At 35.3% G+C, this 12,888-nt stretch overlaps 1 protein-coding gene across 1 annotated transcript; it reads left to right on the forward strand.

Annotated features, from left to right (window-relative positions):
• Positions 1–3,686: 3,686 nt before the first annotated feature.
• Positions 3,687–11,469, forward strand: LOC124640873 (odorant receptor 4-like). Its single transcript, XM_047178825.1, has 5 exons — positions 3,687–4,483; positions 4,677–4,776; positions 10,532–10,636; positions 10,949–11,104; positions 11,364–11,469. The coding sequence occupies exons 1-5, from the start codon at positions 3,687–3,689 to the stop codon at positions 11,418–11,420; spliced, it is 1,215 nt and encodes a 404-aa protein (XP_047034781.1). The 3' UTR covers positions 11,421–11,469.
• The last annotated feature ends 1,419 nt before the right edge of the window (positions 11,470–12,888 follow it).

The following is a 12,888-nucleotide window of genomic DNA, read 5'->3' on the forward strand; positions in this document are numbered from 1 at the left end:
CCAAAATCTGGTGACAAGCAATTTGCTAGTATGCAAACGATCCACCCGTAGGTTGTCAGTGTCACTAGCAGACCGACACTCGTGTATTTAGCACAATCGACGTCACTGTCTAAATACACTGTAGAAATGTGAAAATTAACTCAATAGAAGTATTTTGATTGGATTATAACGTTCAGCTCGGCTCTACCTGCATGCCGGGGAAATAAATTGCATACATGCTTTTTCTGAGCCTATACAATCTGTGAAATAAATTCCATTGAAATCAGTTCAGTTGTTTTCGTGTGAAAACCAAACAAACTGAGTCATTCGGTAAGAATGTTTATCAAACAACTCGTGGTATTATAACATTTTATAGCTATCGATATACAAATATCAATGTTTACTGCTGACCTTACTTCAAAACAGGAACAATTCTACACTAACAATTGAGTTTATGTGGAAAACAAACTCGTAAAGTCAACATAAAAAATATAACAAAGGAACAGCAGTCTGTGCGTTCTATAAAAATATCATAATCGTGTCGTTTTATTTCTAGATTTTTATTATAGAATTATGGTTTTTACAAAAGCGAGATATGAAATAAAAGATTGTTTTCACTTATTATATGGTTTCTCTTACCGGGTAAAACACTGGTCGGCCATAGCGCATAGCCCGAATACAATAAGCGCTGCATTTCATCTGAGTATACAAATAAAAATAACGTGCATTTTGTAAACATGAAGTCACATGTTCAGGTTTATCAAAGAGACCAAATACAACAAGTTTTATAATATAAATATAGGTAGGTATTATCATTCTCGCATACAGCCATGAATCGTTGCTATTTATTTTACATTACATAGTTATTCTATGAAAGCTCTTAAATCCATTAGATGTCATTTAGTAACGCAGTGTAAATACAAATGGCGTTATGTTAATCACATTTAACACGCTAAGGGAATGACGAAGGCTCAATATCCATTACGGCTCTTAGCAAAGTTTTAACAACCAATTTGCTAAGCCCATGTCAAGTTCGCGAAATTACCAATTAAATTGTTTATTAAGAAGAATTTAACACATTAAGTTTTTGAAAAATATTTTATCTGTTGAAGTAATTTAGAAGTGTTTGATAGTTCAAAAATAAAGCATCTTTGCATCATCATCATCATCTCAGCCATAGGACGTCTACTGCTGAACATAGGCCTCCCCCTTTGGTCTCCACAGATCTTTGCATCGCAAGTAAAAAATGTTTTTTGTTACAGAAGCTACGCTAATAGCTAGGCTAATTAAGCTAAGCTAATTTTTCCTTCATTAATTTAACAATTAAAAAAACTAAAATTTTAAAAAGTCTCGTTTTGCTCCAACCTTGTTTAAAATTGATTAGATACAGTTTACTTTCGTTCTCACTGTAAAATCGTAGAGGTATTTCATACATTTCTAATCGACAGTAAATGGAAATGAGTATGATAAGTGAGGCTAACTGTGAAATTAAGGCTGTATCGCGTAAATGATTTTGCAGTAATTTTTATAGCAATGGAGGCAATGGTTCCGTGAATGGAATTCAAGTATTGTATAGTAAGTCTAGGACGCATCAAAGTTAAAAGTTTTATATTTTTCCTGATATTTTAGACTTACTTTTCCAAATAGAAATTTAGTTTCAGAATGGTTCAATAGAACACACAGAATCAATTTTTACAAATCTTCCAAAAAGGATAGAATAAAACAAATATCTAAACAGTTTCACTGATAAACTTACAAGGAAATGTTTTAAAGCTTCTAAGAAGCCAGCACGCTTTTATTGTACTACGTGCAGCAGTAAAGTGCATTTTAACATCCTGCCGAAGGTGAGCAACGACATGTGCAACGTAATTTATAAAAGAGGAAATGGCTCTCATGCCACGATCTTAATTAAGGCCTGATATGATATAATATGAGACTTACACCGCAGGTAATGCTATTGTGCTGTTGCGGCACATTGAGTTACCACCAAAAGGGAAGATGGTACAAAGGAGGGTTAGTCAAAATGCGTCACTATCGGTCCTCCTGCTACGTATAGTGACAAAGATTATCTGATAATTTGCAACCTCATAAAAAAAAAACGGTAATGTTGACGAAGTTTGAAGTCGGTGAAATATTTTGTGCCCTGCCATTCCTCACCAGTAAGCTTTCCAACCATATCATAGCATGTAAAAGTTCTTTAAAATTATGAAGTAGGATACTTGTTCTCAGGCAAGGTGGAGTGATGACTTGCGCAAGACGGCTGGCAGGAGCTGGATGCGAGAAGCCGAAAATCGATCTCAGTGGCGTGCACTTGGAGAGGCCCTTGTCCAGCAGGGGACTGCGATAGGCTGATGATGATGATGATGATGATACTTTCTGCAATCTCCATTATAGTACCCTTTTGAAACCCTGTGACTCTTATAGTGGTTGAAAAACACAATCGCACACCTGAAAATGTTGGGAAGGTGGGATATATGAAAATTCACCGTTGTGGTACTTGATATACTTCCAACACTTCCATTATTTATTTAAAAATACATATCGAAACAAATTAATATCATCAAAAAGTGGTTTTTGTCAGCTGTTAAATTGGCTCATGGTGACAAAAACCGATGGAAAATTCTTGGAAGTTTTGGAATGTTTTAGCACTAGTTTATCACAAAAATAGTATAGTGTTAGCATCTGCTTTTTAACATTTATATAAAAGGAAACTTCATATTCATATAAATATGATTTGTTTGCTTCCCACAGCTTTTCAGGAGTAGTTACATTTGGCTATTATAATGTTTCTTGAAAATCGAGCTTTTTTTCCACATTTTATGTTTTTATAAATTCTGAGTGGAAGTAAAAGGCTAGAGTGTCGGTATTTTAATGGACTCCAACCATTACCACGTGCATTTATGTAATAAGTAAATCCCCATTATTTCTCATAGTCATAAACGAGCTTTGTTATTAAGTATAGTCTGAAGTTTTTAATGTTTTTTACAGAAGACGAGCGGGTTGCGCTCATTTAAGTATACGCTTCTGTTATTCTTTTTTACCCCATATTTTTTTTATAACTAAACCAATTAGCAATGACCGTTGAAGTCCCCGTAGAAACCCCGTAATCCTCTAAACGAGTGAAAAAGGCAAACTTACCTGGGAAGTGGGAAGTGGGGGGAGCTTCCTCCGCACTTTCTTTTTTAAAGCCTTTGATTCCTCGGGTCTGCTTGTACGGACACTTGCGGACAGCTCTCCTAGCGAGGGACTAAAGTGAAACCAGTCGTGGCAGGAAGTTTTTTTTTTCATTCCACATTAAAAAGAATGAAATAGGAAATGACCAAGAAGTTTGTACACAATAGCATTATTTATCATCTTCTGTTGTACCTAAGAGTGAAGATGTGTTGGAGAAGATTTTCTATTGCAATTAGGATTTAATTTTATATAGAATGTTGAGAGTTGCGTAATTATCTAACGAAGCCATAACCTACGATGAAAATTTTATTGATTAAAAAATAATCATTTTTCTTCGACAATAAAGGAACCCAACAAAAGGGATAATTTGCGAACAATTTGAACTAGGCTTTTTATGAGGAAAATACTTTGTGAAGTTGAACATACCAACCATTTCGCTAATTGGACAATTGAAATAATTGACCGCTAATATAAAACCACACAATAGAACAGTTTCATTTTAACCTTTTCAACGTGAACACAAAAAGGTAACGATGCTTTTGGAAAAAATTGTCAAATACACCAAGGAATTAGAGGATCCAAAAAACCCTTTGTTAGGACCGACATTGAAAGGATTGTATTTATTTGGCCTCTGGCCGATTGGGAGTAAGTTTAGGTCGACTGTTTACAATTTATTTCATTTTTCAACATTACTTTTTGTAATAAGCGAATTCACTGACCTCTATGTTGTCAGACATGACAGCAACAAAGTTTTGAACAACATGTCACTGACAGTTCTTAGCTTAATTTGCTTTGCAAAATGTTATTCTTGCGTCATGTGGCACAGCGATTGGAAGGAGCTCGTTAGAGGTATTTCTGAGGAGGAATTACGACACATTCAAAAAGACGATCCCGTAACAAAAAAACATATGGAAGATTACACGAGGTACACAAGGGTAATCACATTTATGTTTTGGGTGATGGTATTCATAACAAATTTTCTTTTGATATTAACTCCTTTGTTGAAATATGCGTCATCTCATTCTTACCGCGAGGAGATACGCATGGGGATTGAACCATTACCCCAAATTCTATGCTCCTGGTTCCCGTTTGATAACACGAAGATGCCTGGCTATGTCGGAGGTATTATCGTTCATGTGATTATGGGTAGCCAAGGTTCGGGAGTACTGGCTGTCTACGACATGAACTCTGTTGCAATTATGTCTTATCTTAAAGGACAGATGATTATTCTTAGAAATAAATGTATAAGCTTATTTGACGATGTTACTTCGACCGAAGATGTATTAGAAAGGATTAAAGAGTGTCATCGTCATCATAACGCAATACTCAAGTAAGTTCTTTATTAGTGGTTATGATGCACTTTTCTTGAGCGGTGATTAAATATTTAATTATTTTTTACTTAATTCATACTGATAGTGCTTTATTTGTGCTTTAGTTATTACAATTTATTTCTTTTTAGAATTTTGAGGTCGATATAAAATGGCTTCTTGTACAATCTTGATTTGGTGTTTTTTCATTTGCAGACACTTCTTGCTGTTTAACTCCCTGCTCTCTCCTACCATGTTTCTATATGTGCTGATGTGTTCCATAACCATTTGCGGCAGCGTGGTCCAGTTTGCTTCTGTAAGCTAATCTTCTTCATCTCAAGTAAAAAAAAAAGAGTTTTTGATGCTGAATCACATTTATTTTTGGAAAATGAGTGTTTATTAACGACTATCATTTATTTCCCCAAAACGATGGACAATTATTCATACTGCCTATGATATACCAATAATTTATTTGACATAATATTTTCATAAACATGGCATATCTAATGTTCGAAATACCTAACTGAAAAATCTCACCTGTCGTCTTTTTATCGATATTTCGCGTAGGATATTGCGGCATAATACAGGTCTGGGACGTGCGCGTGATTCAGTCCAGGGTGAGAGTGCTTGTCACTATATTCAAACCGAACAACAAACAAGTTTCCGAAGATTTTCTTGTATTTTTTTTCCATTGATTTTGAATATCAAAATAAAAAGCAAAGTATTTGTTTTAGAAAGGAGCCGTCACAAAAATTGTGGGTTATTCAGTACACTTGTGGATTAGTTTCGCAGCTGTTTTTGTACCTCAAACATACGGATCGTTCGTCGTTTCGCCCGACAAATCGACGAAGCAAAATTTTTGAATGGGTCGTTTAGCACCACAGTTTTGTTTTTGTTTTATTCGGGGCGAATGGCCCAAGGTATCTTAAGCAAAGGTCGAGTCGCAACATTTGGTTAACTCATTGCAAATATTGTCAATTCCAATTATTTATTTCTACAGTCGCTACGAAAATTGACATCATTTACCAGGAGAGCAGAAGTGTAAATGTGAGTGAATTGTGTTGAAAAGGATTAGGGAGAAACTCAAGGGAAGGTATATTAACAGTTGGGAAAACTCGGCCTAAAATGCACGGGCCAGATAACCATGAGAAGAAAGTAATGAAGGTAAATCGACCCACTGAAATTTTATTAATTTCCTGAAATCTGGTAGTTGTGAAAATGTTCACAGCTCAAAATCGTCAGGAGGCCAGACTTAGATTTTTTTCATAATTTTCATCAAAAATATTATAAGTAAAATACATTGATCCTTGTCTGCAGTCTCTCCGAACAGATGTTCATTTTCTCCTCTATTGTTAATTCCGCTTCATCTTTGGGGGCGTGGTTATGAACGGTTTCATGGACGATCACATAAAGATTCACATAAAATAAACCTTTTTTTATTTACAATAAAAATAAAGACAAAAAAATAAAAACTAAACAGCAACAAAAAATTCATCCAGCTGGCACCCCGACAGCCACAATAGTGCAGTCATTGAAGCGAAAAATACGGTCTAACCTCAGAATTTTTTTACTGTGAACCGATTTGCATGAAATTTTGGTATTAGGTTCATCTTACCCTTAACTTCAAAAGTGAATATGATTTGAACTCCGCCACCCCCCCTGGGGGCGGTTGACACCCCTTCTTTGGGGTGAATATTTTTTTTGCAAAATAATCACGGATATCGATAGAAGACCTAATTTTAAGCTAAAGTTGTCTTTAAAGTTTAAAAAAAAATCCAATACTTTTCAAGTTATTGGCAATTGAAAATTCCCAATTTTTCACGTTTTTCATCGGTTTTTTGCAAATATCTCCAAAAATATAGGTTTTATCGAAAATTTATAAAGAACAAAATTGTAGCAGGTAAAACAACGAACAATTTGTTTTTTTATAAAAGGTCCTAAGTGCAATATTAAGCTAGATATTAAAGATCAAAGCCGTTTTTTATTTTGTCTGAAATTTAATCGACGTAGTTTATGCCATCTATTATTTTAGTAAGTTGATCAATTTACCAGTTTTATTATTTTCCGGTGACATATATACACATTACAATAGTTGTGACTCTTTATTATACTGCCTACTTTCACATTGCTCCAAATATTGACACTCCGAAGTTTTCAGTTACTAAGTAGAAAAAAATATGACAAGTTTTTGGACCGTAACTCCTTCAATTTTCATGCTATCACAATTTATAAAAAAACACTGTAAAAGTAATTAAGAGAGCTACAACATCCATCATTGCAATATATAGTAAAGAACTTTTTTCTAAAACGGTGAAGGGTTAAAGTGCTTAAGAGAGGCTGTGATTGCGCTGCCACGCGCTCTTTAAACAATCATATCTCCGTCAATTTTTGTTCGACAGAAAAAACAAACAAACCAAATTGTTTGTCAGAAAAATACCTAATTTTTTTATCAGTACACTTTTATACGTATCTGTCGTAATTTTTGAGATATTATGAAAAACAAGTGGGTTTTTCTTTAATTTGAAATTTTGTTCTTTTCGTTAATCGTGACTTTTTTGAAAAATATCTGTCCTGAAGCAGCCAAACTGATACTATCTATCAAACTCTTCATAATAAAGTTAATCCTAGGCGGAATACGATTAATTTTAATTTTGGTGGAAATGGCACTTATGAAACCCATTGATTTAAAAGAAAAAATAAAAGATGCTCCCCTTATTTGCAATACAGCTCACTTATTTTACGTGCAAAAGACTTTTAATAGTACTCATCTTAAAGCTTATTTCAAGCACTACAAAACCCATTTGTATTCGAATGCATAAAATGCATCTACTCGCCGCTACATGGCATTGACCACAACGATTAAATTTCAGACAAAATAAAAAACGGCTTTGATCTTTAATATCTAGCTTAATATTGCACTTAGGACCTTTTATAAAAAAAAACAAATTGTTCGTTGTTTTACCTGCTACAATTTTGTTCTGTATAAATTTTCGATAAAACCTATATTTTTGGAGATATTTGCAAAAAACCGATGAAAAACGTGAAAAAATTGCGAATTTTCAATTGCCAATAACTTGAAAAGTATTGGATTTTTTTTTAAACTTTAAAGACAACTTTAGCTTAAAATTAGGTCTTCTATCGATATCCGAGGTTATTTTGCAAAAAAAATATTCACCCCAAAGAAGGGGTGTCAACCACCCCCAAGTGGCGGAGTTCAAATCATATTCACTTTTGAAGTTAAGGGTAAGATGAACCTAATTCCAAAATTTCATGCAAATCGGTTCACAGTAAAAAAAATCGTAGCAATAATGCTTCAATGACTGCACTACAAGAGCGCGACGTATATGGCCTTACTACAAAAACTTTAACCCCTGTTTTACACTTGTCTAATAAAACTTTGGCTGCAAAATGAACCGTATGTCAACGTCATAATTTGTCATTTTTTTAGACAAGGCATAAACTGACGTTAAAAAGTTTTTGTGGTAAGACGGATACTGTTTTAGGAGATGATTTAAACACAAGTGGCCTTACTACAAAAACTTTAACAACTGTTTTACACTTGTCTAAAAAAAATGTGGCTCCAAAATGAACCTTATGTCAACGTCATAATTTGACATTTTTTTAGACAAGTCTTAAACTGACGTTAAAAAGTTTTTGTGGTAAGACGGAAGAAGTTTATGTCGACTGATTTATTCCAACGGACGGCGCCCTATTTATATCTGTACGCCTGCGGCAGCGAAAATCTGCTTTTGAAAATTCAAAATTTTGAATTTGACGTTTGATCCTAATTGCATTTTTCTTCATGACTATTGAAGGTTGCGAGTCAAAAAGGTTGTATGCGTTTCATGTCGCTACACTGTCGTTGATGTTTGCGTGCCACGCAATAAGGCCCGCACTATGGCTGCACGAAAGGCTGTGGTTTCCGAGGCTGGTGACGGCCTCACCACAGTGGCAGCGATGAGGGGAGAAGGAGAAGAAAGGGGCTCCTATTTATTTATTTAGTGCTCGGATTTATCTTAAATTTTATAGTGGCATTGCACTTGGCTTTGTTCCTGTTAGTGCACCTCCATAGCTCCGAGCTGTCTTATTTACCCTCTTCAATATGTAGGTATAGCCGGCCCGATATAGCATGCGCCCATAGGCATAGGCAGGTGTTGTAGGCTGAGACATAGTAGTAATAATAATAATAAGCCCCGCAGGGCATCTGAGGCGGATGACGGGGAGTAGCGACCCCGCGGGGCTATATATCCGAGTGCTCCAGGGAGAGTACACTGTCCCCCACCTCCGGCTTGCCGGAGTGAAGCATGACGGGGGATAGGTCTCCCGCCTCTTGGCTTGCCTTCATCGGCCGGTCAGAGTGGAGTCGCTAGAGCAAGGTTAGTCCTGCTCGGAGGGTAGGTGCCTCGTGGTAAGTGGCGAGTGGGCCGGTGATGCTGGACCCACAGGGAGCGCGTGATCTGCGTTTAAAGTCCGCCGAGGTATCCTCACCCTTCTCAGCCGCTCATGTCCCTGTTGCCCTCTTGTTGCTTTTCAGTGACTAATTCCCGGGGGCCCAGTAAGTGAGTTGGCGAGTCTCCACCTGCCATTTTAACATGTATTTAATACATTGTCATCGGCAGGTGCCATAGTTCCCGTAGTTTCCCCATTCCTAGTCCATTAGCATCCCATCACAATAGCCTAAGTAGTTTTCATCCATAGTTAGCAATAGTTTAGCACAGAACCGGGGATTGTCCTTGGGTACATTTCTATAGTGTATACAGGGATAATCGTCGGTTTTGTGTTACCATTTCATTAAAGTTGTCTCAAAAGGGCTTCAGCGTGTTGGCTTCGGCCCCACGTTCGCCTCCCAAAAATCCGGGACTCTGTAGTCCCGAGGTCTGGTAGAGACATATAATAATAATGTACGTGTTTATAGACGCGAGAAAGGTGGAAAATAATTATTTTTTGCTTGACATAAATTATGACAGTTCATTCCAGAATAATATTTAAATAACAGAAAAAGAAAATCATTATTACAGCCAGCAAAATAACTAAAATTACCTTTTTTCTTGGTTTAAAAGAATATTATTAAGTAATTTTTTTGATTACGTTCTTGTAAGTAAAGGAGCTCGTCGCTAAATAGCGATATCTTCCATGTTGCAGAAAACACTTCAAGGTTTGCTTATAACGTCCCAGCTGTAGATTTGTAGATCTCGGACAGTTGTAATTAGTCATTTTCATACAGCGTTGATCGCTGATAGCCCAGGGTCCTGAGAAATTAGCTCATTGTCCTTTTAAAGATTCTACGTCGGTAAAAATTATGGACTCCGAGTAATGGTAAGCACAGTAAGTTTCCAGTTGACTGAGTTGTAATGTTGATTGTTGCATTCAACAAGTCGTTTTTTATTACCGACTTATTAACTGAGTTTTTTTTAATGAAAATTATGAAAAAAAGTCTTTTTGCCTCCTGACAATTTTGAGCTTTTAGCACGCGGTTTCATCAACGTCCTTACTTCAAGTATTTTATGCTGCCCTAGTATATCGTAAGATGACATTGAGTGCCAGAAAAGTTAAAAAGTTCAGATACAATAATGCATTTTTTCGGTTTTGAAGTACACCACTTGGATAAACTGAAGATGATACTACACGGAAAAAGAAAATAATAAAAACTGCTTATCTCCTCTGACTGCAATCACCCTTTCAAAAAAACGACTGTTCCATAATTTGGGGCGAATCAACCTATTCCAAATGGGTAGTTCGTCAATTGGCACCGGCCGCGGTGCGAAACGACCCATTCAAAAATATACTTCGTCGATTAGCACCGCAATCGCTTGTGGGGTGAAACGACGAACGACCCAAACAAACAAGTTTCCAAAGATTTTCTTGTTTATCTTTCCATTGATTTTTGAAAATGAAAAGCAAAGTATTTGCTTTAGAAAGAAGCCACTGCGTCACAAAAATTGTAGGTTATTCAGTACACTTGTGGATTAGTTTCGCAGCTGTTTTTGTACTGCAAACAAACAAGTTTCCAAAGATTTTCTTGTATTTTTTCCATTGATTTTTTAAAATGAAAAGCAAAGTATTTGTTTTAGAAAGAAGCCACTGCGTCACAAAAATTGTGGGTTATTCAGTACACTTGTGCATTAGTATCGCAGCTGTTTTTGTACTGTTGGCATAGCAACGAAGTTACACTGCAGGTATTCTCTTTTGTCATTTCTAGGATTTTGTATCTAAATAAAAGACTTAAGGATTCCGTCTGTCGTCAGGCTGTATCTTGAGAACCATGATAGCTATACAGTTAGAATTTTTCACAGATTATTTTTTTAACTAATGACAGAGCTTTGCATCCTTTTAATCGAATCCCAAATAAAATCTGTTAAAATTGTGGTAAAAAACAAGATGACAAGATTTCATTTTGTAAATAAAGGACAATAAATGAATGCTTATGTGTATAGCAACGCTTACTACCCACTTATTTTTAACTTTTGTATTTTTCCCGTATTTCACAGAGTAGAGTGGTAGATGGAGGAATCTACAATAGCAACTGGTGGAAGAGCGATGTAAGAGTGCGCAAACAACTAATATTATTGGCGGGGAAATTGAATCATCCATTAGTGTTGGACGCTGGTCCTTATACCACACTCTCTGTACCTACTTTCATCGAAGTGCGTATTTGTTTTTGTTCCTAGTTACTTAATTTCATATATTTTTTCAAAATTTCAAAGTCTAATTCAAACAAACGAGCAATGACAATGCCAATTTATATGTCAATTACTTGAAAAATATGGTAAAGCTTCTGTGCGTAAATAAATCTTGATAACGTAATAACAAGATCGAAGTAACTCGAATCAGGAGATCATATCCCAATTGTGGTTGTTATTCGATTTAAGTAAATAATTATAATTAACATTTGATTCCTTTCAGATAATGAAAGGCTCCTACAGTTTCTTCACGCTTTTCTCACAAATTCAAGAAGATTAACTTTCGATTGTTATTCACGATTCAATTTGCTAACAGAACATTTGCCGGTAATGTTCATTCTCATTTTATTATTACATAAATGCGAAACTAATTCTGCCTGTCTGTCTGTCGTGCGTCCACGCCAAAACTACTGAGACGATAAGCAATGGAAAAGCCACAGGGGACTTCGGGCAGTAGTATCATAGGGACAAGTGCAAAACCGCGGCAAATGCCTTGTTTGCCATAAATACGATAATTCACGCTGTTTTCATTTAAATTTAATTATGCTTGTAATATTCAATTTTAATATGCGGCACTTTCGTGTGTAAGCAGTGGACCAAAATTGTAATTAATGTGCTTTCTAAACGATGTAGGATGATCAAACACATGTATAATATTGTTTGTTTATTTTATGTATCAAATAAGATCAAAGTAAATGTATGCTGTTTAATTAGAATACGCTTGAATTGCTTTAATTAAATATTTTATTTGCTTCTTTTGGTTTTATTTATGATCCCGTGGAATTACGTCAAAAAGGAAAAACTAGTAAAATGTTTTAATTAAGGATTTTATTCAATTTAATGGAATTTTGTTTGATGTGTAAAAGTCAGTAAACCAACAATTGCGTGCTGATACAAACGAAATTATTGACTCGCTGGCTTGGATTTATATTGATCCGTAAAATGTAGGTAGGTATCTTATATTACTATAAGTCGAGAGTTAATTTTTAACAATGCATTTCAATTGCACTTTTACTAATCTCATAATAGTAACATGCTGTTTTTTTTATTAAAGAAAAATAAACAACTGGAATAATTGTGTGCTTTTTGCCCTTGTATTTACTAAAACTACTGTTACTCTGTCAAACTTGACAGCTTTAAGTCCACAATTACGCTGGCCTATTTGCAAAAACAGTTCAATTTACTGACCGTAATAGGCACTTGTCACAGTGTAAAAAATTGCTCATTTAATGGATAGGCTGCTTTGTTTGTTATGCAAAGCACTAATTTGTTTTTGAATACTGTGACATCTGTCCGCCTATGACTCGCAACTTATCCATTTGTTTGTTTAGCTGTCTGTTTGTAATAAATAGTGTTTAATGAAATGCATAATTTTACTCCTTCCCAAAGTAAAGTAATTCACTAATGCACCTTAAAGGGATTTATATTACTTTTACTGTAGGAGATCAAAAAACTACACAAACAGAATAGATCTTAAACAAAAGCTTTCTTTTCTCGTGAGGATATATCAACTTAAGCCAATAGATAAAGTAGGTATCATGTTTTACAAGTTTGAGTTCCAAAATGAAAAATTTAACATCACTTTAACTACTCCTATGACTCATTAGTTATCTGAATAGCATAAACTTTGTCCATTCAGATCATCATGCGAACCCGAGCCATTATTCTCCCTAATTATTTAAAGCCTTTTTAATTATATTTTTTTTAGACACAAGATGATAATTCATATTTTTTTCTTGACATACCTA

Source organism: Helicoverpa zea, chromosome 21 (genome assembly GCF_022581195.2).
Source record: "Helicoverpa zea isolate HzStark_Cry1AcR chromosome 21, ilHelZeax1.1, whole genome shotgun sequence".
In the NCBI taxonomy this organism is placed as follows: domain Eukaryota; kingdom Metazoa; phylum Arthropoda; class Insecta; order Lepidoptera; family Noctuidae; genus Helicoverpa; species Helicoverpa zea.

Bases quoted from the DNA above. Each gene is read 5' to 3' on its own strand.
- LOC124640873 (XM_047178825.1), top strand. From the start codon at position 3,687: ATGCTTTTGGAAAAAATTGTCAAATACACCAAGGAATTAGAGGATCCA. The intron at 4,484-4,676 runs GTAAGTTCTTTA...TTTCATTTGCAG, and splicing joins CATCATAACGCAATACTCAA to ACACTTCTTGCTGTTTAACT. The intron at 10,637-10,948 runs GTATTCTCTTTT...CGTATTTCACAG, and splicing joins GCAACGAAGTTACACTGCAG to AGTAGAGTGGTAGATGGAGG.